At 40.8% G+C, this 23,119-nt stretch overlaps 2 protein-coding genes across 2 annotated transcripts in view; one reads left to right on the top strand and one right to left on the bottom strand.

Annotated features, from left to right (window-relative positions):
- Nucleotides 1–1,301: 1,301 nt before the first annotated feature.
- Nucleotides 1,302–19,873, top strand: prss12 (serine protease 12). The gene is made up of 13 exons (XM_088303762.1): nucleotides 1,302–1,770; nucleotides 2,903–3,041; nucleotides 3,947–4,119; nucleotides 4,207–4,357; nucleotides 4,468–4,646; nucleotides 5,403–5,544; nucleotides 5,608–5,828; nucleotides 9,017–9,158; nucleotides 11,154–11,359; nucleotides 11,871–11,949; nucleotides 12,502–12,624; nucleotides 16,163–16,458; nucleotides 18,882–19,873. Exons 1-13 carry the CDS (start codon nucleotides 1,455–1,457, stop codon nucleotides 19,211–19,213), a joined length of 2,499 nt encoding a protein of 832 aa, XP_088159888.1. The 5' UTR covers nucleotides 1,302–1,454; the 3' UTR covers nucleotides 19,214–19,873.
- A 1,472-nt stretch (nucleotides 19,874–21,345) lies between these two features.
- ndst3 (N-deacetylase/N-sulfotransferase (heparan glucosaminyl) 3) overlaps nucleotides 21,346–23,119 on the bottom strand; it is a 44,245-nt gene continuing 42,471 nt past the window's right edge. Inside the window, exon 15 of the mRNA XM_088303578.1 lies at nucleotides 21,346–22,267. Coding sequence (XP_088159704.1) covers nucleotides 22,238–22,267 — 30 coding nt within the window. The 3' untranslated portion in view covers nucleotides 21,346–22,237. The remainder of the gene's footprint in view (nucleotides 22,268–23,119) is intronic.

The raw sequence follows: 23,119 nt of genomic DNA, 5'->3' as shown, positions 1-23,119 counted from the left end.
TATACGCTGGAGTTGCTCAGTGAGACGTCAGAACGTTAAGCTTTCTTCCTTGTCTGATCGTTAAGTTTTCTTTCATGGTATGCTGCACGTAGTCCTGTTCTCTGTTGGTAGTTTGTATTTTTACATATAAAGACTTTCGCAATTCAACTTGTGTCATGTCAGTTTGTAGATCCAAATTCTGCTCCTCACACGAAACCTCTCTGTTGTTACTTTTTATTTATGCATACAAAGACTTCCTTTGCCACTTCATCTCCTGTCTGTTTCTGGGTCCAAATTCTATTCCTCACGTGATACTTGGCATGAGTAATTCACTCATCTGCGAAGGCGTCATAAATGCCGAAAAGTATAAACAGGTTTTGGAGCAACATACTTTATGCTGCCATCAAGAAACTTCTTTATCAGGTACGCCCCTACTTATTTCAGCAAGACAATGCCAAACCACATTTTGCACATGTTACAATGATGTGCCTTTGTATAGTAAGGAAGCACTAAAGTCCTAAACTGGCCTTCCAGAAGTCCAGACTTCTATTGAAAATGTTTTTGTCATTATGAAGCACAAAATATGACTGCAGACAACTTCTACTTCAAGGAAAAATAGGAAAGAATTCCACCAACGCAGCTTTATCAATTAGTATTTGCAGCTCTCAATAGATTATTGACTGTTGTTAAAAGGACAGGTGATTTAACACATTGGTAAAAATGTTCACCTTCCCAGTCTTTTTGGGCTCGAATAAAAAAATTGAGTGAATATTTGCAAAAATCATTGAATCATTTATATATATCTTGTCCTTATCGTGAATTTAAATGAACGTAGGTCGAAGAAGATTTGCAAATCATTGTACTGCATTGTGTTTTAATTCACGTTTTATCATATATCCCAACTCCACGGGAATTCAGGTTTGTATTTTTAGTGACAATAATTTTGTTTTGTGACATTTTGATATTTCATTTTTATTTATTTTGTTATTATTTTATTAAGTATATTTGTTGTACACTGAGTATAATGACAATAAAGGGCAATCTGATTCTCCTTTATATTTGCGTAAATGCAGGTCTCTCTTTTAATAGGCACTCTGATTTTTTTAACATGCACAAATTAAGAAACAGCAAGTAGGGGAGATGAAAATGATTTGGTGCCTCCTGTGAAAAAATAGCAATTGAAAACAGTCCCTACTTTTTAATTAGTCTTCATCGACACGTTTCGAATGCAATTAGTGCGTGCACCATTTGCACATGTGTGTATAGCATCTTTTTTTAGGGAGTCAACCTTCTTACTGTATTTGCTCACACGCGTAGTTGCCTACTGTAATGCTGCTTCATTGATTTGCTCCCACCCCACTCTCCCTCCTGTCCCACGCCAGGGCGATGCGTCTGGCTGGGAAGCTTCCTTCTCCTCATCTGATGCCATTCCCGCCGCGTGCGAACCTCCGTCATCCAAGCGCCAAATCCCCGGCATGACTACGATCTTCCTCGCCCTCACGGCGGCGCTCCTGTGGCCGTGCGGCGGCCACTCGTCATTTATTCAAGCGGTCGGCGACTGCGCTCAGAGCCGTGGCACCGGCGCGACGTACCGGGGCGCGATCGACCTCACCGAGTCCGGCGCGCGGTGTATGAACTGGAGCGAGGTGGGAGGCTTCACGGAGCGTCACCCGGGCAAAGGTGTCGGGGAGCATAATCAGTGCCGGAACCCTGACGGCAGAATTCGAGCTTGGTGCTTCTTCCGGAACCGGAGAGGCAGAGTGGATTGGGGCTACTGCGACTGTAAACAAGGTAAACACGCATGCAGCCGACCTGGAAACACATCACATGTAAGGAACAAAAAAAATAATTCTCTGTTTTTCATGCATGCAGTGCTGACATGCAATTGTAATTATGATTTCAAAGTTGTTTAACATTGCTGGTCAATAAAAAGTAGGCCTTTGGCACCCTGCAATAACGTTTATTGTGTTACTAAACCAATCCAGGACTTGGAAAATCTCCTTATGTTGACCTACTTTGACACAATAGGTTTACACAAGCAATTTATATTTCCGTAATTAACAGCGATTAATCAAAAATTTCAATTACTATTTTTTGTGAAGCATGTATCATATTTACTTCAGTAATATCTTGAAATTAATGTAAAATCATCAATATGAAATATATTTTAATTCAGAGACTAATTGCTTTCTTTGATCCTTGAATACAATCTAAACCAAGTCATCTTTACGGGCATTTGTCTTAGAAACAATTCTCAAAACTTAAACAGTACATTTAGTTCTGGCCATACGTACGGCACTCCAGCAGTGATGGTTTGCAAGGCCCAGTGGGAACTTGAGCGGGGTGTTATCTTCTTTGATGATATGGTACAATATTTGGCAGGCAAATTATTTTTGAAGTTAATAAAACTGAGTTAACTGTGTTAAAATATTTAACTGCATACAAATTTCTAAATGAATCTCGTGAGTCAACGCTTGAATTTTTACAGCCCTCGTAAAAATATATAGTGGTGTTACAAATACCTTCACTTTTTATATTAATAATAATAATAGTGCAAATGTACTGACTGCAGTGTGTGCTTCATTTTCGGGTGAATCTCGAAATGCTGATTTTTATCAAACAACATAATCATTCTGCATTGATAATTTCTTTCAATTTCAATCCCTGCTTGCTCACCCGGTATAGTTTAAGCAGCAATCAAATGTTGCTGGTCCTTTATATCTTTAATACATTTGTAGCATCTTGTAATTGTTAAGTATATTCAGACTTTCAACCCAAATTAGGCAATTAATTAAATCAGACTTTTAACGTATTTATAACCACGTATGAAAGCAACTGATAGGTTTCCTTTTACTGATAAACGGATCGTATTGATGATGAAGCCCTGCTTTTACACGAGACGTCCACTGCTCTGCATGCCAAGGTTCCGTGCGTCTGCAAGGGGGCCGCTCCAAACTGGATGGCAGGGTGGAGGTCTACCTGGGCGGAGTGTGGGGGTCTGTTTGCAGCGACGACTGGCGGGATGAAGACGCTGCAGTCGTGTGCCGGCAGCTGGGCAAGGGGTGAGTCTGCACGCTTTTTTTTATTTCACATAAAAAGACCCCCGGTTTTGTGCAACCATCTCTTGCGTAGCATACATATTCGATGCAGGTGCACCATAAAAAATCACAATGCTACGCTGTCTTCAATTATTTGACAGATAATGAGCGCATGATTCAAAAATTGGTGGGGATGTTTAAGAATGGCCCTTTACGTCAGTACTCCTTTTTCGTTTTTTTTTTTTTTTTTCTTTTTGTCAGTGACCTTTGCATTCCAAACCTCCATTCCCCGGAGGTATTGGAATACCTTTAGCTTTCCATTTATTTACTTTGTTACCACCACCCCTGCTATTCACTCTCTCACACCCATCTCAGCCTAAATCAGAACTTACTTTTTCTTTCACCTCAAAATAAATCATTATTTATTGTAGCACTTTGAATTGTGGAAGTTAAAAAAAAAAAAAAAGGTCACCAACGCATGGTGTCATGACTTAGGGGACCACGTTGCACACTTCCATCTGTTGACACTAAAATGAGCTTTGGCACACATGCTTGCATTTTCATGCAAGAGGCAAACTCATAGCAGAAAGCAGAGAGAGCAAATGTCAGCCATATGTCTGGCAGAGTGGCCGCAGCGCTGATGGGCGTCACATGGACGGTTATTGGACACTGCAGGGTGCAAAAGTGCTTACGGTATATTTGCTCGGGAATGGCAGATCATGAACTTGCACGTGGCTAAAGGGCATCGCAAGCAGCTTGAAGCCTTTCCGCTTTCAAAAGCGCACAAATGAGCTATTCAGCAGGATCGGAAGGAAACACTTAACAATCAAAACGGTCACACTGTTTCCCTGCCAAATCATTTCCTAATTTGAATTCTTTTCCATTGCCTGGATTTATATTTTGAACCCCAATTCTCCCCCCCCCCCCAGTTTCTCAGGCCGTGCTCATGCGCTCCTTCTGTCTCGTCCGAGCATGGCTAAGTTCCACTGGCGGGCTGTCCGCTGCCAGGGAGATGAACCTGATCTGCTCCAGTGTCCCAAAACCACGTGGAATGGAGGCGAGTGTTCTATGACAGCAGCTGTGACCTGCACTAAGCAGCACGGTAGGTTGACCTTCTGAACGGGGAGAAGGTTTGGATGGATTTGATCAAATTCTTCGAAACAAAGTTGTACGTTTCCGTTTTCATCAGATGCAGTGATGCTACCAATAAGGCTGGTAGGCGGCCGGTCAATGTCCGAGGGCACAGTTGAGGTGTTCCATGCGGGCCAATGGGGCTCCATTTGCGATGACCAGTGGGATGACAGTGATGCAGAGGTGGTGTGTCGACAGTTGGGGTTGAGGTGAGGGCGCACGCTTTTAAAGTCACAAGATAGTCATCAAGCAGAAGCAGCCAGACAGAAAGTCTCGTATGTTGCTTTAATACTTCCTGCACTTTCTTATTTCCTTTCAGTGGTGTAGCACGGGCATGGGGCCAGGCCCATTATGGAAAGAGCTCTGGCCGCGTTTGGCTGGATGAGGTGAGATGTACAGGAAATGAACTCACTGTGGAGCAGTGTCCGAAAAGTGCTTGGGGAGAACACAACTGCGTCCATTCCGAGGATGCTGGCGTCTCTTGCAGCCCTCTGACAGGTGAGGGAAGCTGCCTGCTCCATCATGAATCAGTGGAACTTTTTTTTTAGGGAGAAATAAGATGACATCAACCCCTTAGATCGGGGGTGGGCGAACCTTTTGATAGACGGGTCACAATGAGTTGTAAAATTTGACAGAGGGGATGGAGTGATTTGGTAACCTCACCTCATCGGAGAAAAAAAAAATACATTTAATTTTAAATGAAAATGAACAAAAGAATTATGACAAAATATCTGTCTTTAACACACCACAGTATTTAAAAAATAAAACATTAACAAGGCTTATTCATTTAACTTTTTTCAAGTTCGGCGGGCCGGATTAAAACATTTAACGGGCCACATGTGGCCCTCGGGCCGTAGTTTGCCCACACTTGCCTTAGATATTGCTCATACTCTGTCAAAAATAAAAAGGAACTTGCCCTCATCACCCAAGCACCATCTGGCGCATATACAGTAGCAGGATGCAAAATAATTTACGTCACCAATGACTGCACAGAAATCACTGAATCTTAGATCAAAATTATCAGCTCTGCCCACCGGGTGTCCAATTATTTAAATTTTTTAAAAATAATAATGGTTGCATTCTGGCATTGCGTTTTCATGCTCTACCATTTTTTCTGGCACCCTCCCTCATTTTGAAACATCCACGTGTGATTAATTGAATTCCTTCAAATTATCCGTAGCTATGAATGTGAGTGCGATTGGTCATTTACCTCTATATATATATTTTCCCACCTCATACTACCAAATTCCACAGATGGTACCTCTAGGTTAGTGGGCGGGCCTGGAGGCTACGAGGGACGCCTAGAGATCTTCTATCACGGACAGTGGGGAACAGTGTGTGATGATGGCTGGACAGACTCAAACACTCAAGTAGTGTGCCGCCAACTCGGTTACAGGTAAATAAGATGTGTATTGTCATTTCCTATCGCTGCATTATGATACATGTGTGGACCGTGCAGATTTGGCCAAACTCTGGTCCCTGAAGGACTAGACATCACGCCGGTCCCTCGCTTTGGAGTTGCGTCTGGTCCGATTCTTCTGGATGATGTGAGCTGCACAGGCAAAGAACCCAGCTTGTTGCTGTGCAAACGGGAGGAGTGGCTCCGTCATGACTGCACACACCATGAAGACGTTAACATCGCATGTAATGCAGAACGCATTGGCGACGGGCTTCCAACAAGTAAGACTCAATCTTATCTGACAGTGATATTTAAACTGCCAGATATACTCCAAGTGTGCACACAGAATATATGTAATATGTAATATACGGGCATGTAGGTAGAAGGTCACTATGGCTTTAAAGGGGAAGTCAACCCTCAAATATTCTTTGCAATAAAATGTTCAATGTGCCGATCTATGCGCCTTCACTAGTAGAAATATGGCATTCTTATTAAATGATTATTATTTTAAGCCTCTCTTAAAGGAGAAATCTACCCCCAAATTAGGTCAATTTATTCTGAGACCACTCGTTATAGTGGGTTTGTTTCAAACGTTGCATTGCTATGTGTCTAACTATGAATTTAGGACGTTTGCGTTAAAAAATCTAGCGTGAGTATTCTTACCTCATTCACTGCCATTGACGGATATAGAAGTCAAAAATGGCATTCATCTTACCCGGGTTGGCAGTGAAAGAATGTAGATTTATTACTCAAAATACGGTGAGTCAAGATTACCTCAAACTTGGTCATCAAATCATTATCATTAAAACAAGAGCTCAAAATATTCAGAGAGCGATTCTACATATGCATTAGAAAATTCCATTCATCCATCTATTTTCTATGGTAAACGTCTTTATTAGGGTCACAGGTGAGCTGGAGCCTATCCCAAGTATTAAAGCAGATGCTTTTTTTTAATCGTTACAGTATGTGAAGTTCAGCGCCAATGCTACACACTGAATTCTCCCGATTACACATTTGCTATACACAATACATTTATAAGTCATAAAATTAGAATGAACAAACCATGGATTATCATTTTCATTACTTTGTACAAGAATCTACAATTCAGAGACCCTCTACTGACCCCTCGGATACCCAATAAACACTAAACACCAGCGCGGGTTGCTAACAAGCCCCTGGAAATTTGAGATAATTAACCACAACTTCTAATTTTGTGCTCAAACAATACATGCTATAATGATTTACTGATCTTATAGTGGTTTTATTCTTTGTGGTTAATGCATTAACTATTCAGCCTGCTCCTGATGTGTATAGCACACATATTCCAGAGCAGCCAAAGTCTTCATTTACACCAATTTCCTCTGTCTACTACGTCATAGCGACACTTGTTAGATCTTTGTCAAACTCAACCTGCACTCAATTAAAATCTCATCTCAGAAAATCCGACATCCCTAAAGTGGTGGATGGTGATGTCATGCGAGATTTTGCAAGCATGTCTGCTGATTAGCCTGCCCTGCAGTAACAACTGGAGCGATTGTGAATGTACAGTGTCTGCTTGCCTTGCTTGTGACCAAATATTGCATGCAAGCATTTGTGGGCCCACATATTGCTTTCCCAAGTGGAAAACTGCACCTCACCAGTGTCACTCCTGGCAAAAAGAAGTACGGGGGAAGGGTCTCGGGTGTTAGCACCATTAATCACGCTTATGCCAATGGCCTCTGGGCGATAATAAAAGAGAAAGGGCCTCCAGCAAAGTTGTTTTAATGGGTTCGGTTCGGTTCCCTTTGCCACTGCTGAATGCATCATAAAGTAAATTGTATGTGATAAGTCACAGCAGTGAATGTATGTGCGACTTTTCTTTGGTGAGAGATCACACAGTGGAGACAGAAATAGCAGTTTCACATGCTGGGGGTTTATTGATGCAGCTTAGGTAGCTTTGGCATGAGCCTGAGGAACATTCTCGCTCGCTCAAGAATTATGTCATTACTGCAAAGCATTTGTGAGTTTCCTTGTGTGTGTCCAAAATCAACACAAAGCATTGTAGATTGCTTTGTGTTGATTTTGGAAAGGACGGGCAATGTAGGGCTTTCAAGTTACACTGTGCGTTTTCTTTAGTTTTTTTTTTCGTTCTCTTGTCGGCCTGCTGAGGTCATCATAGTGCATAGATGTTGTAAGAAAGCAGACAAAGATAACAATGAACCTTCCTCTACTACCACCATAGACGTTTACTTGGCGAGCAACCAAAAGCGGGCGGCCACAGTGAACCCCTGATTACCCGCTATGTGTTACACAAATTGCATGATGTCACTCAAGCAATCAGTGAAGAAAGACAAGTGTCCTTAAATGTGCAATGGAAAGATGTTGTTACAAGGGATACTTTTACAGTCATGTGACTGATTGGTCGTTAGCGTAGGTTGTACCGCACTATTGTAACAATTGTCAGCTGTGATCCTCAATCTGCTATGCATAGGTGGGAACGTCAGTCCGTCAGAGCTTCCGTCATTATTTCATTTTGAAATGCTGTGAATTGGGCATTTGGAGACCGCCATCCACTCTGATTATACGTATCTGTGTGTGATCCCAAATAGCTGGGGATGATTTTAAAACTACAATACAGATTTTAATCATAATAATGAGTTCAATTACCTTATTTTTTGGACTATAAGGCACATTTGTATATAAGTCCCAGCAACTCTTTTTGGGGGAAAAAATAAATAAAATAAAATAAAATAAAATAAAATAAATATATATTCTATTTTGAAAAAAAAATGTTTACTTCATGTACAGAATGACTTTTAATGTGAATATTGTCTTAAGGTACATAAACTTCATAAACTTCACATAAAATTCTTAAAACAAAGCCTTTTAACACGCCTTTTAAAACTTTGCTAATTAAAACAGAACCGTCCAAAGAGAAAAAAAAATAGAGATTTATTTAAAGAATTTTCCACAGAAAAGCCGCACCTTTGTATCAGCCACATGGTTCAAAATCTAGGAAAAAAGTAGCGACTTATAGTCCAGAAAACACGGTTTAAAGCAAGCTGCACGATTTCTATGATTAATGCTGTGAATAAACCAAGCAAAAAGACAAAGAGCAAGAGTGTGCATTCAACAGAGAGACTTTGGGAAAACGTGGTGTTTTTCAAACCAGACAAAAAAAAAAAAACGCAAACGGAAAAGTGGGGTGATTTTCAGGAAAGTAGGCACGTGCTCCAGCTGTTTCCTTTGTTACAAACATGAGTGAACATGACTGGCTTTTCAGAAGCATAGAGCATTAACTAGATAGGGACGAAATCACTGCTATGATCCGAGTCATGGTCAGTCGAAATTCTGTGTTTGTGTGACCTTTAACAATAAGGGGGTGGGGCGGTTGTTCCAGGTCGAGTTTTTCCTGGTGGATGTTGGGGAGCATTACAAAGACAGTTACTTCACTTTGTCGTGTGTGTATGTCAATGTGTGTGTTATCCAGGTGTCCCAGTGAGGCTCGTGGGAGGAGAAAGCCCCAGAGAAGGGCGGGTAGAAATCTATCTGTCTGGGCAGTGGGGGACGGTGTGCGATGACGGATGGACTGATCGAGATGCTGAAGTTGTGTGCCGACAAATGGGATACAGGTATGCGAATGAATGTAAGCGGCTGAAACTGTGTGTGTATATTTATATATATACACAAGTGTGTATTTGTGTGTGCGTGAGTGTACTCACACATTCTTGCGAATGGCTTCTCCGTAAAAAAAAGTCTTTTTTTTTTTTTAATTAATAATTTCTTGAACTCATGGCACCGAAAATCTACGGGGAAAGTCTTATAAGATTCTGCTGTTAAGTTAAAGGAAACATTTCCGTGAGCTGTTGCATAGCAATGTGATCACTCGGCAAGTTACTACGCTAGCGTTTAAATAAATCCAGAACATCATCTCTACTTGGGGAATCCATCATCACGTTTTGGATTTGGCATTTGCTTCACTCGCATCCCTGATTTCTCCGTTTGCTTTTCATCTCTTCATCTCACACAGTGTCTCTGTTTCCACTTAATAACTCATCACACTCAAACTGAGCTTTGGGTTAAACAGAAATGGCTTAACATCCGCCGTTGAAAAAAAATTGTTTTACTGTAATTTTTTTTTTTTACTTTTAAATGGCTAGTTCATCATTTTGTGCAAATCAAAATAAACAACCTCTTCGGGGAGAATATTGTATTAAGCGGCGTCCTATCATCTCATCCTTCTGAGAAGCTGTCCCCTTTTCCATAACAATGAATCGTCGAGGGAGTGCTGTCATGCAGACACAAACCTGTCTTCGCTCCCCCAGCAACACATGGCTTGCCGTTTTCTTCCACACACGCGTGTGTAGGTGAACGCCACATCTGGAGAGCATAAGCGTGAGAGCGCAGTGGAGCGTGTTGGAGACGTTCGGATCATCATTCTGTCTGAAGCAGGGCGTGGTGAAAGGTCGTTAAATACACAACACCTCCCCCGTGGTTCGACGGTTCTCTTGGGGTGATGAGGCAAAAATGTATACAAATTATACACAGCCTCATCTTTGACCCAAATTGACCCGTATGACACATACTGGGATTAGTCTGTCATACTGAGTCATACTGAAACGCTGACGAGCGTTTGGATCATATTGAATCATAGTGAATATTACTTGAACTGGGATTTAAGTCAGTTGTTTATTATAATTTTTTGCCCTTGACATTATGCCGTGTCATTTTCAATATGCTTGTAATTTGAAATTGTTTTTGGCAACTACGACATTTTACATTCATACGTGAGTCCAATAATGATTGTGTTTATCGTGAGTGTACATTAATTAATTAACGGTACAGTATTATCAAGTGGGACTTTACTATCAATCCACAATTACTTAATTAATTAATTTATTTTATTATTAATTTATTTATAAATAACGTATTTAATTATTGTACAGTAGTGATGGGAAAATGAAGCTTCAAATCTGCTTCATGAAACAGTTGTAGTATTTTTGGACTCCAGCAGATGGCACTCTCTGTTCAACATTGGGCCGAAACCACACTGACTTTTCCATTTTTTAAAACCTTTATTTACACCAACAGTGCCATCTACAGGACTCAAAAATGCAACAACTGGTTCATGAAGCAAATTTGAAGCTTCATTTTCCCATCACTACTCTACAGTATTATCAAGTTGGACTTCACTATCAACCCACAATTACTTAATTAATTAATTTATTTTATTAATTTATTTATATATAACTTACTTAATCACTGTAGAGTATTATCACGTGGGACTTCACTATCAACCCACATAAATAAAATAATTTCCAACAGGCTTCTCTTTTTCTCTTCTCTTTTCTCTTGTTCCCACGGCGGTTGTTTTAGGACACTGAAATTGGGAAGTATAAATACTTATCCTAATATTGTTCTGTTGAAATACAGTCCACACCGATAATGCGTACTTGTCCTTATCTTACCAACCATGACGTGCTCGGATAACCCGACAACCGCTAATTGGTTTTCCATACATTCATCTAAAAAAAAAAAACACACTGATGCCACGGCTATCCAATAGGATTGCTGATAAATTCTAATAATTGGGAAAACATGCTCAATCTGGCATTTGTCCCCTGCAGCGGGCTGGCCAAAGCCCGTGTGATGGCGTACTTCGGCGAGGGCACGGGGCCCATCCACGCGGACAACGTGAAGTGCAGCGGCGACGAGCGCTCCATCGCCGACTGCATCAAGCAGGCTCCTGGCACGCACAACTGTCGCCATAGCGAGGACGCCGGAGTCATCTGTGACTACGGTGAACTCAAGCCTGCCCACAAAGAGGTCAAAGGTGAGCCAGGTTGTAGAGAGCCAGGTGTGTTGAACGCGCTGCAGTTTATCGGTTCTGTCTGCATGTGTCGTGAGTCTGCACAGCTCTGTGTGGTGCACTTTACTGAGGAACTAATGAGCCAGGATAAATCATGGTGATATTTTTAGCACGGTGCTTCTCAGTGTGTGTAAATATGTCCAGATGGCGAAATAGACCTTTTCTATGTTTTTTGCTTCACACATGCGGACAGACTCACTTTGCCGGTTTGGACACTTGCACCTTGTTAGTCAACCCCCTTCAGGGGAGATGTTTTGTCTCCGAAAAACAACTTTTTTTATATATGCAGTAAGTGATCATTTTCCTTGAGTAACTCAGACCACTGTTGATCATAAAAAAAAAAGATGAATTACACGTCTTAAATAAAAAAAAAAAAAAAAAATCCGAACCTGAATTTATGGTTTAGTAATCACCGCCGTCCCAGACTTTCCTCACGCACGCTGCTAGATAAACATCTCTCTTCTGTCTCAATCAGCTCCCGTCAATCAGATTTGCGGGCTGCGGCTCATACACACTCGGCAGCGTCGAATCATCGGAGGAGAGAACTCTCTCAGGTGAGGCCACAATGTGATGGAGGAGATTTAAAAAAATAAAATAAAAATAAATTCCCACAGAACAGGATATGGCTTATGGAACACATTTTCCAGTCAAAACAATAAAATGGTCAGCTAAAGATTACAATATTATTATATGTGTCAGAGGCCAAGCGAGGATGAATGTGAGGAGTACGGCTTGCCCCCCCCCCCACACACTTAAATAAACATACATTGAATTACGTAAATTAAAGCATAAAGTGTGTCTCCAGTGTTACGAGAATTAATGATTGATGATTGCTATAAATGATTTTTAGGAGTGCCCATTCAATCTACTTCCTCATACTCAACAGTTTTATTTTGCAACAGTAAACCTGCCCTGCAGCTCTAATGTTCGACAATTTCCATTTTGACTACCTTGAATCTGTATTCCGGGCCTTGACTTAACCATCAAGGCCTCTGCCGGTTTCATCCAAATAGCCCTCATCATTTTGTGATTAATTGTCTCATAATTGACAGAATTCTTAATTCTGTCGCTCTATGTACGTGAATACGTTTACACTTGTGTCTTAGGGGCGGCTGGCCGTGGCAGGCTGCGATACGCTTGCGGGGGTCCCGAGGAGACGGGAGGCTGGTGTGTGGAGCCACTCTGATTGACACCTGCTGGGTCCTCACATCGGCACACTGCTTCAAGAAGTAAGAGCGTACGCCTGATGGATTTATTTCGGCACTTGCACAAGCATATTGGGGAATACAGTTTCTTATTTTTGGGAACGAACCAGCAAAAGAGACGTTATGAATTGCAGAAGTTGGAGTAATATACTCCCGTGAGCATCAGTAGAATCCAAGTTAAATACTTTCGAATGTACTCGCAGCGTTTTAGCCAGTAAAAAAAATGTTTCCTACATTTCCAGTTCCACGCTTCCGTTCTTATCCGAGATTTTTGAACGAGCCACAAGAGTGCATGCAAATTTAAGCATGGAAAAACAAGCAGAGTAAATCGTGTTGTTACGTTCAAATTTTGGTTGAACAGGAAGTTTGAAATCATAAATGACTTGTTTTCTTTGTGCAAGTTGTAACAATGCAGTCGGTAGATAAAACGGAACTCCAAAAAAGCAGAGTTCAGAAGAGAACAATCTGCAGCGTTTCTGGTAAACAGCCTACCTAAGGGATTTATGCCTTTCCACATAAACACTGAGTTGTGGAAGTTTGGCTTAAATATGAATTTTCCTCAAACTGTGTGTGAGGATTCTCAATAATAGATTTCTCGTAACTGACTTTTTTATGTCCAAATGTGAATCAAGATAGACGTAGTTTTGGAAGTCCGACAATGAAGTGATCAGCTGTGGTTTGGTGCTCACCGTAACTGAGACGTATAGTTGATCCATAAACTTCATCGGTTTCACTAATGCACACAGCAGAGAAGCCAGCAGGAAGGAAAAGTGACATACAACCTTGCGTTTCATTGTCAAACCTGACCTTATTACAGACCCCACACAAATAAATCCCAACTTTTACACATTAAGGACAGGAAGCAGTAATTCAGTAGATCCTTCTCTTTACCTTTTCACGAACAATTCTACGTTTTAAAAAAAAAAATTTTACTGTCGTGAAAAAAAAAGTGCGATGCAAACTCTGTGGTGAATCGTAAACCTTCTGGAAATTCAAAATCAATTTGACTTTCTGGACAATTCTTTGACTCCATTATGCAGGGAAGCCCGGTAGGAGTTACTTCAAATGGGAATTTAAGAAAACAGAGCAAACAAGTGAATAAAAATAAAATAAAAATAGAAAAGTACAAAATAACAAGGATCAACAAATTACATGGAGTTAACTTGCGAAACCGAGACTGGCATGGACAACAGACAAAGACAATGAACCGAAAGCAAACGGGGAACTAAATACAAACAAATTAACGAGACAACCAGGAACACCTGGACAAGACACGAAGGGTTGGAGGGAGCTGATTGGTTGATACAGGGGCGTGGGTAAACAAACACAGGTGGACACAATGAGCTTGACGAGGCACAGCAAACACAAGGAAACACATGAAACTAAATTCTGAACCAAAAAAAACAAAAAACAAACAGATCATGACACATGCAAATACAGTGCAGACTTTAAAGGGGAAGTCAACCCCAAACTTTTCACGACAATTCGTTCTATGCGAGCCGACTAGTCGAAACATGGCATTCTGATTAATATTTTATTTGCGGAATATGAGTTAAGCATTCAAATCCACACGTTTTTAAACATCTCAGGGGACGGTCATTTTGTCTCCTCTGTCACCTGAAAATGTTGCGCAGGGCTCAATTAACAATCGATCATGGCTCAGATTCAGAAAACAGGTGATTGTCGTTACTCGACCCCTGAGCAACTATGAAGTCATTGTCAGTCGACAAAAGAGACAAAATGGCTGTCTGCTGAGATGGCTAAAAACGGGTGAATTCCACAATTGTGATATTTATCGGAATGGCATGTTTCGACTAGTCGGTCGACTAGTTTGATGAAGAATTGATGTTGAAGATAATTAAATGTATTAAAGTCAACCCTAAGCCAATTGGTTAATTAGTTGATTAAAGGACGTGTTATGTCTCAAGACAGATAAATAGATATATAGAACGAGATACAATAAGTGGGATTAAAAAAAAATAATATAAAATGAAATCTACACTCATACACTAAGAATGTCACTTTTCTCGCTTGCTTCTTACAAATATTCTCATGAATCAAACAATGGTTCTTCCTTGTTGAAAATTCATGCATGACGTATTACATTGCACCTATTGCAGCTTGAATTCTGGTTGGCAAAATGCCCCGCCCCCCTCCCCCTCCCCATTTCTTGCATGTCATGTCATGTATTAAACCTCTATCGGTGGTCCGTGCGGCTCTGCAAAGACGACCTGATATGATTTGGCTTCCTTGCAGCCAGCAGATTATCTCTATTTATATTTTGTGACTGTACAGCTCCGGGCCTGCCAACTGTAACACAACTCCAGACCATTTTAAACCTCGAAAAGGTAACTTAGGACTCATGATTACGTGAAAGTTAATATCGACTGTAAACCTGACACCAAACACATTAACAGATGGAAAAGCGTGTGTGCATATAAATGTAGTCGCTGGCCGACGATTCTGTTTGGATTGTTGCGGTATTTTCCGGGTCTTGGCACTTTCAAAAGTTCTTATTTTTCTCTTTCCTCCTTCTTTGTTGGCCTTAAGATAACTTTGTCTCCTCAAACACGTTTTCCAAACATGTCAACAGGTGACTCGAAACACTTCATCATCAGCCCTTGTGACGCAGATGGACTCATAAACGTGCTGACAGGACGACAGATTTACTGTTATCATTCTCAAATATTTTGTAAACAAGTCCTTTTCGTGTGTTTGTGTTCGTGTCACTGGCAAGTTGGTGATCCTCAACAAAGCTCCTTTGAAGACGCGGAGAAATTTTAGATGAATTTAGATTAAAGGATAACAAAAAAAACCATCTGCGAGATCTACTACTTTGGTACATCGGAATTGTGATTTACTAAGATCCAGTATGAAATGAGTTACTGGATGTGTTTGTGTGTGCGTGCTTGCTCTTGATTAACTCATTCACTACCAGCCGAGTAAAAAAAAAAATAAATAAAAAAAAAAAAATGGAGATTTGACGTCTTTAGCCGTCAATGGCAGTAAACAAGTTAAATACTGGCAACATTATTGCTCTTAAAATGCATTTTAAATTTGGATGAATTGGATGACATGAGAGGAAATTCTGTGTGACTCTTGACTAAAAAACATTTGTTGTTGGCGTCGGCTACGGCCCACAGTTGACGTGTTTTAGCGATATAAGGCAGATAGCTAAACGAACGTCTGACATAATATGTTTGGAAGACATTAGAATATTTTTCAGCCTCCAATATAAAATAATAAACTGGAAATTTTTCATCTGTGCGGCCCGTGGAACGGTACCGGGCCGCGGCCCGCTGGTTGGGGACCACCGAGATACTGTATATTACTGAATAACTGCAATCCATTTGTCATACCATACTTTGTTGACATCATTTAGCATAATGAGGGATCTTCAAACTATTCGAAATAGCTCTCACAATCATTTCGATTCGTTCAACACTCACAATAATAGAACATTCTGTTTTGTTAAAGAATACTTTCATAAATCTCATTGGGAATTCGCTGCTGAATATAGCTCATTCCTTTCGTGCCTCCTCTCCCTCTATTTTGCGCACAGGTATGGAAACAGCACCAAGCAGTACAAAGTCAGAGTGGGCGACTATCACTCGCTTGTCCCTGAGGAGTACGAGGAGGAGTACGGTGTCGATCAGATTGTCCCGCATCCGAGTTACCGCTCCCACAGCAACGATTACGACTTGGCCTTGGTTCGGCTGTCACCCGGGGCTGTGGGCCACACGCCGGGAGAGTGCGTATCATTCAGCCGTCACGTCCTTCCCGCCTGTCTGCCCCTGAGGAAGGAGAGAGCGCTCAAACAAGCCAGCAACTGTCACATCACCGGCTGGGGTGATACAGGTGAGCTTTTGTGTGTGTAAGTGCGTGTGTGTGTGGGAAGGGGTGAAGGCAGAGTGGCTCTTAGCTGCAAAACAAGCTGGAAAACTGTCATGGATGACCGTATGTGGTGAGGCGGCTTCATGCACCTTGAATGAAACTTACAATACTGACTTATGGACGGGTCACGTGAAACCAGCATCGTAAAAGTTAGCCCGTTGAGAGCAATTTGAAGCATTGTCAGCGCACCACCCGCTGATTTGTGGTTAGCGATTTACGTATTCACCTATTTATGTTTTTTTTCTGTCGAACTGATCCTCTAGTATTGGCTGGAAAACTCACCTATTTATGTTTTTTGTGCCGTTTGTATTACACTCATGCTCCCACAAGATGGCGCCAAACCCCCTGGCTAATAGAAAGATGAGGTCGGAATTGGTGTCAAGGAAATATCTTGACATGATGATGACTGAGAGATTCACATCTTTGTGTTGTGTTATGGGAAGGAGCCTGGGTTGCTGCTCGACAGCATAGAAAATCATATGTTCATGAACATGTGAGTTTCCGGTGCATCATTGCAATCAAATAATCTGGAAATCAATTAATGTTAAAGATCATCTTGTAAAATGAGTTTGAAATGTGTTTTACGATCATACTTTGTGGTGTAATTACAGTTTAAAATGAGAGGATTGGCTGTTATATCATTTTTATCGCATTTTGAATTTGTTTTTTACGAGGGTGTCAATTATTCACGTTTTTTTTTTTTTTTTTTTCTAATGGCAGGGACTTATTGTTATCCATCCGCACCCACTATTTTATTCTTGTTTGAACTTTTTTCTCATGCAAACTACACAAATTCATAAATTGGATATATTACACATACAAATGTGAGATAATATATATATATATATATATATATATATATATATATATATATGTGTAGATATAATCTTTGCACCATTTTTTGTGGGGGTTCATTCATAAATATCATCACCCAATCTACTGTATGTGGCGCCTCAAAACCTGATGCAGCGTCGGCGTTTTTCCATTGCAGTGCATCGGTAGTGCATCGGATCATTATTCTAAATTTGTTCTTGGCTGCCATCAGTATTCCCTAATTGCCGTACAAACGCAGACAGTACCATAATGTGTTTTTTATTTTCGGTCTGTTTTTGTGGTTAGAATGAAATCTGCTTCTAAGGGACTTTACAAGAAGTCTGTTGGGGGCAATTTCTGTCAACATGTATTATTGTCACCACATTGAAGTCATTGTACATCAAATCATCTCTTATTCATCCTTACATGAGAACGGCATTGGTTGCTGCTTATGCAATAAACTACTGGTGCCGTGTTCTGAAATCCATGACTGCTTGACGCATACGTACGTGCGTAGAAGGGGGGAGGCAAAGGAGTGTTTTATTGGTTTACTCGAGAGCGGTGACAACACTGACTATTTCAAGCGTCTTATGTACTTAAGTGTGGCGGCTGTTTGACTTGACAACAAGACGTGTGCTTTGCACATGTGCTCGGATTTGGCACCTTCATATCACTCACACGTACGCGCGCTGGCATTTTACACATACGTAGCGGCCCAGGACTTTATTACTGTAACAGGCTCAGCCAAGTCATGGAAGAGAGTCTCCGAGCTATGTCGGAACTTGTGTTGCTGTTCCTGACTCTTCTATTTAACCTACTGCCAACGTTCCTGCAAAGCACCTTTTCAAAGCTAGCGATGTTCACGTTTGGTGTGGTTCACTCGTCAAATTGGTGCATGTTTCTTTTTAGACCAGGGAAGTCTTCTACTACTGTTTTTTTTTTAATTTATTTTAACTTTCCATGTATTTTCCTTACTATGCTGTAAAATATATGCGGCGCTATGTTTAGAAAAAAAGTCAGGTTAGAAGATATAGTGGATTTTATTTTCGATAATTAGCTATTGCATTGTATTTTATGATGTTTGACTTGTTAAAGATTTTTTTTGTTTAATCCAACTAATATTTTTTTTTAATAGCCAGGTGTGCAAATTTCTTTAATGGCCATTTAAGTTTCAAGGATCAGTTAATGGCTGGCAAAAAAAAAATAATTGATTTTCACCCGTTTAAGGACTTCGGCTCAATATTTTAATTTTTGACTTTCAACAACTGTTCATCACTTTAGTGTGCAATGTAAGGTAGCTAGAGCAAAATGTCAACGTCGGTGCCGATTCGTTGGAATTTTCAAGGGCTGTCATTTTTCGATTATTCTATCGATTATTATTAGTCCATTAATCAAATCATACATGCACATTCAGTTCATATTGTTTTAGAAAACACGGATACTATAGCTCAAAAATTTGACTTGATAGAGAAAACCGGCTTCCTGTCCCATTTAAAAAAAATGAATGTAGGTTCAGCCATTGTAACCCAAATAATGAGAGCGCTTACAAGGCCCACTTTTGAACTTCTCCACAGGCCGCTCGTACTCCAAGACCCTCCAGCAGGCGCCGCTCTCCCTCCTCCCTCGCCGCCAATGTCAGCAGCATTTCCGAGGAGCTTTCACCAGCCGCATGCTGTGCGCCGGCAGCGTCCAGCAAGAGCGCCGTGTGGACAGTTGCCGTGGCGATAGCGGGGGGCCTCTGGTGTGTGAGCGTCCCGGAGGAGGCTGGGTGCTTTACGGGGTCACGTCGTGGGGTCACGCCTGCCGGACGCAGCAGTCACCCGGCGTCTACACCAAAGTGTCCGCCTTCAGTTTGTGGATACACAAGGTGATGGCGCATAACGAGGGAAAAAAACGAAGCCGATAAAGCCAGTCAGGCGGTTGAGTTGTATGAGGGTCACATGACCAAAAACAGACAATGTCCTTTTTGAAACAAAAGCATGTCTTTATCATAAGCACTTATTTACATACAGGCAAAAGCTTCCTTCATACGTGTCTTTGTCATATTGCGCCGAAAGATTATTTTTTTATTGTTACGTATTTTGTCAATAAGTTGCATCGTAGCAACATTTTATGATATGTGTAAAAATGTTTAACGGGACCACAGGTACTAAAGCATGCATGCGTGAAGTGATTGCATGAGTGTCTGCAGATTTGCACTTAATGCTTTTGTGCTCGCTTGTTTGATAAAGTGAAATATCTCATTTCATCCGGTCGTCATTTTAAAATGGCGCTCACATTTTTCAGGTCCGAGTCTGTCACCAGGGCTTCGCAACTTATCAGAGTTTGTCCTTAGCAGGGCTTAAGGTGATAAGAAATCAAAGCACATTCTATTATTGATTTTTACATATTTACTTCCTGTTTGTGATCATTTATTTTGCTCGCAGAGTTTAACTCCGTGGGGACAATCTGATAAACTTGAAAAAGACAGACGATTCTTAATGCTGTCTCGTTATTTTGATGAATGATTTTGTCTGTTTTAATGTACTGTACTGTTTAATAATAAAGTAAGATTTTGTAAAAAGAAAAAAAAACTTGCCCAATGACTTTCTTAAAAAAAAAGAGAAAAAAAAAAGAAATCTGTGTTTCCCCGTCGACACGTAGTGCTTTGTCACCATGTGGCAACTATTGGCAATTAAAAAACCCGTTTTAGAAGGGTGTGAATTACTCGTGGTTATTACTTGTAATTTCGATGTTAGCGCTGGGTCCAAAAAGACACTAAACCCATTTTTTATACCCAATATGGGATACACACAGCATGATAATGAAACTGAAATTGATCCAAATTGCCCCTTTCTGGTCAGCAAAGTCCTGATGTACATGACAGAGATGATTCTATTCGATATCTCCGAAAGATTATCTTGTGGTGTTGGTGAGAGTAAAAAGCGATTTTATTTGATTTATTATTTTATTTCATTTTATTTGCCATCTGTTACATAAATGACCGGGGGCGACAATCGTAAAAGTAAAACGACATTTTTTTCCCATTAGCATATGTGGCCTCTCTCAGATTTTTAAAAGATGTTAAAAAAATCAGCGTGCGCCCACTTCATGTCAACCAAGCTCTTTCTGTTTTTAGGTGCAAACCGAGCACCAACTTGTCAGCCAATATGTACATAAAAACATACACACACTGACACACACAAGCGTGCGTGCTGTCTCCCTCTTTGTTTCTGTCTCTCTAAGAGTCTCTGCTATGTGAGACCACGTCTACAGGAATAGCTGCCATTTTCAGGCTTGTCCCCATTCACTTGAACATTCAAACATGGTAACAGCACGTTTAAAAATGGAAGCGATTGTGACAACGACAGGCTAACACTTGCCCTGTGTAGTTCCATTACCTCACTTCAAATGTGGAATACGTCCTGTGCAAATGTCTTTGATCCTACTATAAAATTATCTCTCTGGCGTGACAATCATTCTCATTCCTTCACAAGAGCGCCCTCGTGTGGTCATGTTGTTCACTGCCCTCCCCACCTCGAAATATAGTACGAGTGACAGAAACAAAAAAGAACTTCGAAAAAAAAAACATTTAATCTAAACTGTCAATAAAAACGCAGATCATGAAAGGTGTTGATTAATATTACAAATCAATACCTCGCTAAAATAGATTGCTTGGAAAGACAACATTTCTGATACAGCGCTTGTATTGGACTGTAGGTGTACCTAATGTTGTGACAGGCAAGTGCAGATTGTATCGACGTGCTGGCTAATATCTTCTCCTTGTCTCTCACTGTCTCTGTTTTACAAGAAAATGGCTTTTTTTTCATGGCTCCCTTGTCTCATTTTTTTTGTTTTGTCTTATAATCCTTCTCACATTCTTTCATTTTATTCAAGGCTTCCCACAAAAAGTTCAGATTTTATGAACAAAGAAAAAAATGGAAAAAAAACAGAGCGCTAAAAAAAAAAAAAAACAACTTTCAGTTTAGTAGTTTGATCTCTTGCAGTCTGTTTTATTCACGTTTTGGTGACTTCATGTCGCAAGGAACCACACACAAGTTCCGGCATGTGCATTTCTTTTAATTTTGGTTTCTCGTTGTGACATTTCAACACTGTAGTCATAAAACAGAAGGTAAACAACTTAAAAAGTGGTGTCAATAAGGAAAACATGAAAATCGAGGCAGATACCGCAACAAAATGGAGAGAAAACAAAAAAACACCTTGGCGTCTTATCGTTTGCGTCACGTCAACTCGTTTTGGTCGGTTGCCTTTGCTGCCGTTCAGCGTTGATACCATCAACCTTGTATATTGGATGCAACATTCTTCTCCTTCATGCTAGAAAAAAAATTACGCCCGGGCTCCTTGCCTCAGTGACGCCGTCTCACCTCTTATTTTCTGAAGACAGCCTAAGGTGACATTACTGAAGCGAATGGAGCTGCAGGATCTACCAGCAGCTACTTTCACTCGGAACAAACAAACTGATAGAAAATCAAACGACAGGCTGCCACACACCCTGAGACGATGTCCCTTCTTCACATTTGTAACTGTGGCAGGAACAACACAAGAAACTAAAGGGAATCGTTCATTTATTTCTTTTTTTTTCTTTTTTTTTAGCTTCGAGGAAGTAGTGCACATGATGGGATTCACACAGCTGACCAGCGCTGTTCCGGTGTGATAAATTAAAGGTGAATATCACACAAAACCTTCAAAGTTACTGCAGGTCTGCGTGAGAGTTCAACTTTGATGAACTCATCTTTGTCCTCCGTGACTTCCGAGCCAACCATTCATCCCTTCACCCAGCCCTTTTTCTTTGCCCTCTCGTCACTTCTTTGCCCTTCAGAGGTGGGAAACAAAGCCTGGTGTTACTCGGCTTGCCCTCGGCGTTCGCTGGAGACTGCGTCTTAGGGGCCGGGTGCTCCAGGTTTGCTCCGTACTGTTTCACCTTTGGCCTTTAACGCCGGCTCATGGATGCAAAGGTTATCTAACCTTAAGAAAGAGGTAAAGAACGAATGGATGTGGACACAGAGGGAAGGGGGAAAAGGGTGGAAGAACATGAATTTATTCATATGATGTGATTTGTGGACACGTTTGTAAAATTTGAAACGTGGTCTTGTCAAGTATGTAGATAGAATATTGAGTATTCGTCGATCGTTATGCTGTTCAAATGATAAATGTTTTTTTTTTTTGCTCTCTTCATGTAGTATAAAACCCTAAAACATAATCTACCCGGAAACGTAATCAACCAATCATAGGGCACATAGAGACAAACAGCCATTCACAAATTCCAGGTAGTGACTCACACCCGTCACCAGGCAGGCGATTGACACTCTCTTATTACCAACTTGCAAGTAAAAGGCGGCCATTTTGTCATTTCTGTCGAATGAAAATGACTTCACAGTTGATCAGGGCTCAGGTAACAAGCAATCACGGCTCACCTGATTTGAAGCTGAGCCATGATTGGTTTGTGCGTGGAATTAAAAAAATATGATGAATAATCAAAAGTGTTTTAAAGCTGCACTTTGTAGGATTTTGAGTTTCTAATTGCTACTGCCACCTGTGGACGGAAATCGAAATTGCACACTCCTTTTTTTTTTTTTTGCCTTCCCCAGAGAAACTGTGGGTGAACTAATCTATTTTGAGCAGATGTAGTATCCATTATGAAGAAATAATAGCTCCTAGCCACAACTCTGTGAGACAATCCAAAGAACGCGCATGACGTCACAGCCACAGAAAGAGCGTGGGAAATTCAAACCCGATTCCAGTCTGAAAATTATTTTCCAGAAGCATAGACTCCAACCTTTTCATTATTTCCCCCCTTCCCTCCAAACGTGAA

The sequence above is a fragment of the Idiotropiscis lumnitzeri genome, chromosome 8 (genome assembly GCF_059441095.1).
Source record: "Idiotropiscis lumnitzeri isolate Australia: NSW breed Sydney's pygmy pipehorse chromosome 8, RoL_Ilum_1.0, whole genome shotgun sequence".
Lineage (NCBI taxonomy): Eukaryota > Metazoa > Chordata > Actinopteri > Syngnathiformes > Syngnathidae > Idiotropiscis > Idiotropiscis lumnitzeri.
Note: the sequence above shows the minus strand (reverse complement) of the source record. Positions and strands in the feature narration are given on the sequence as shown.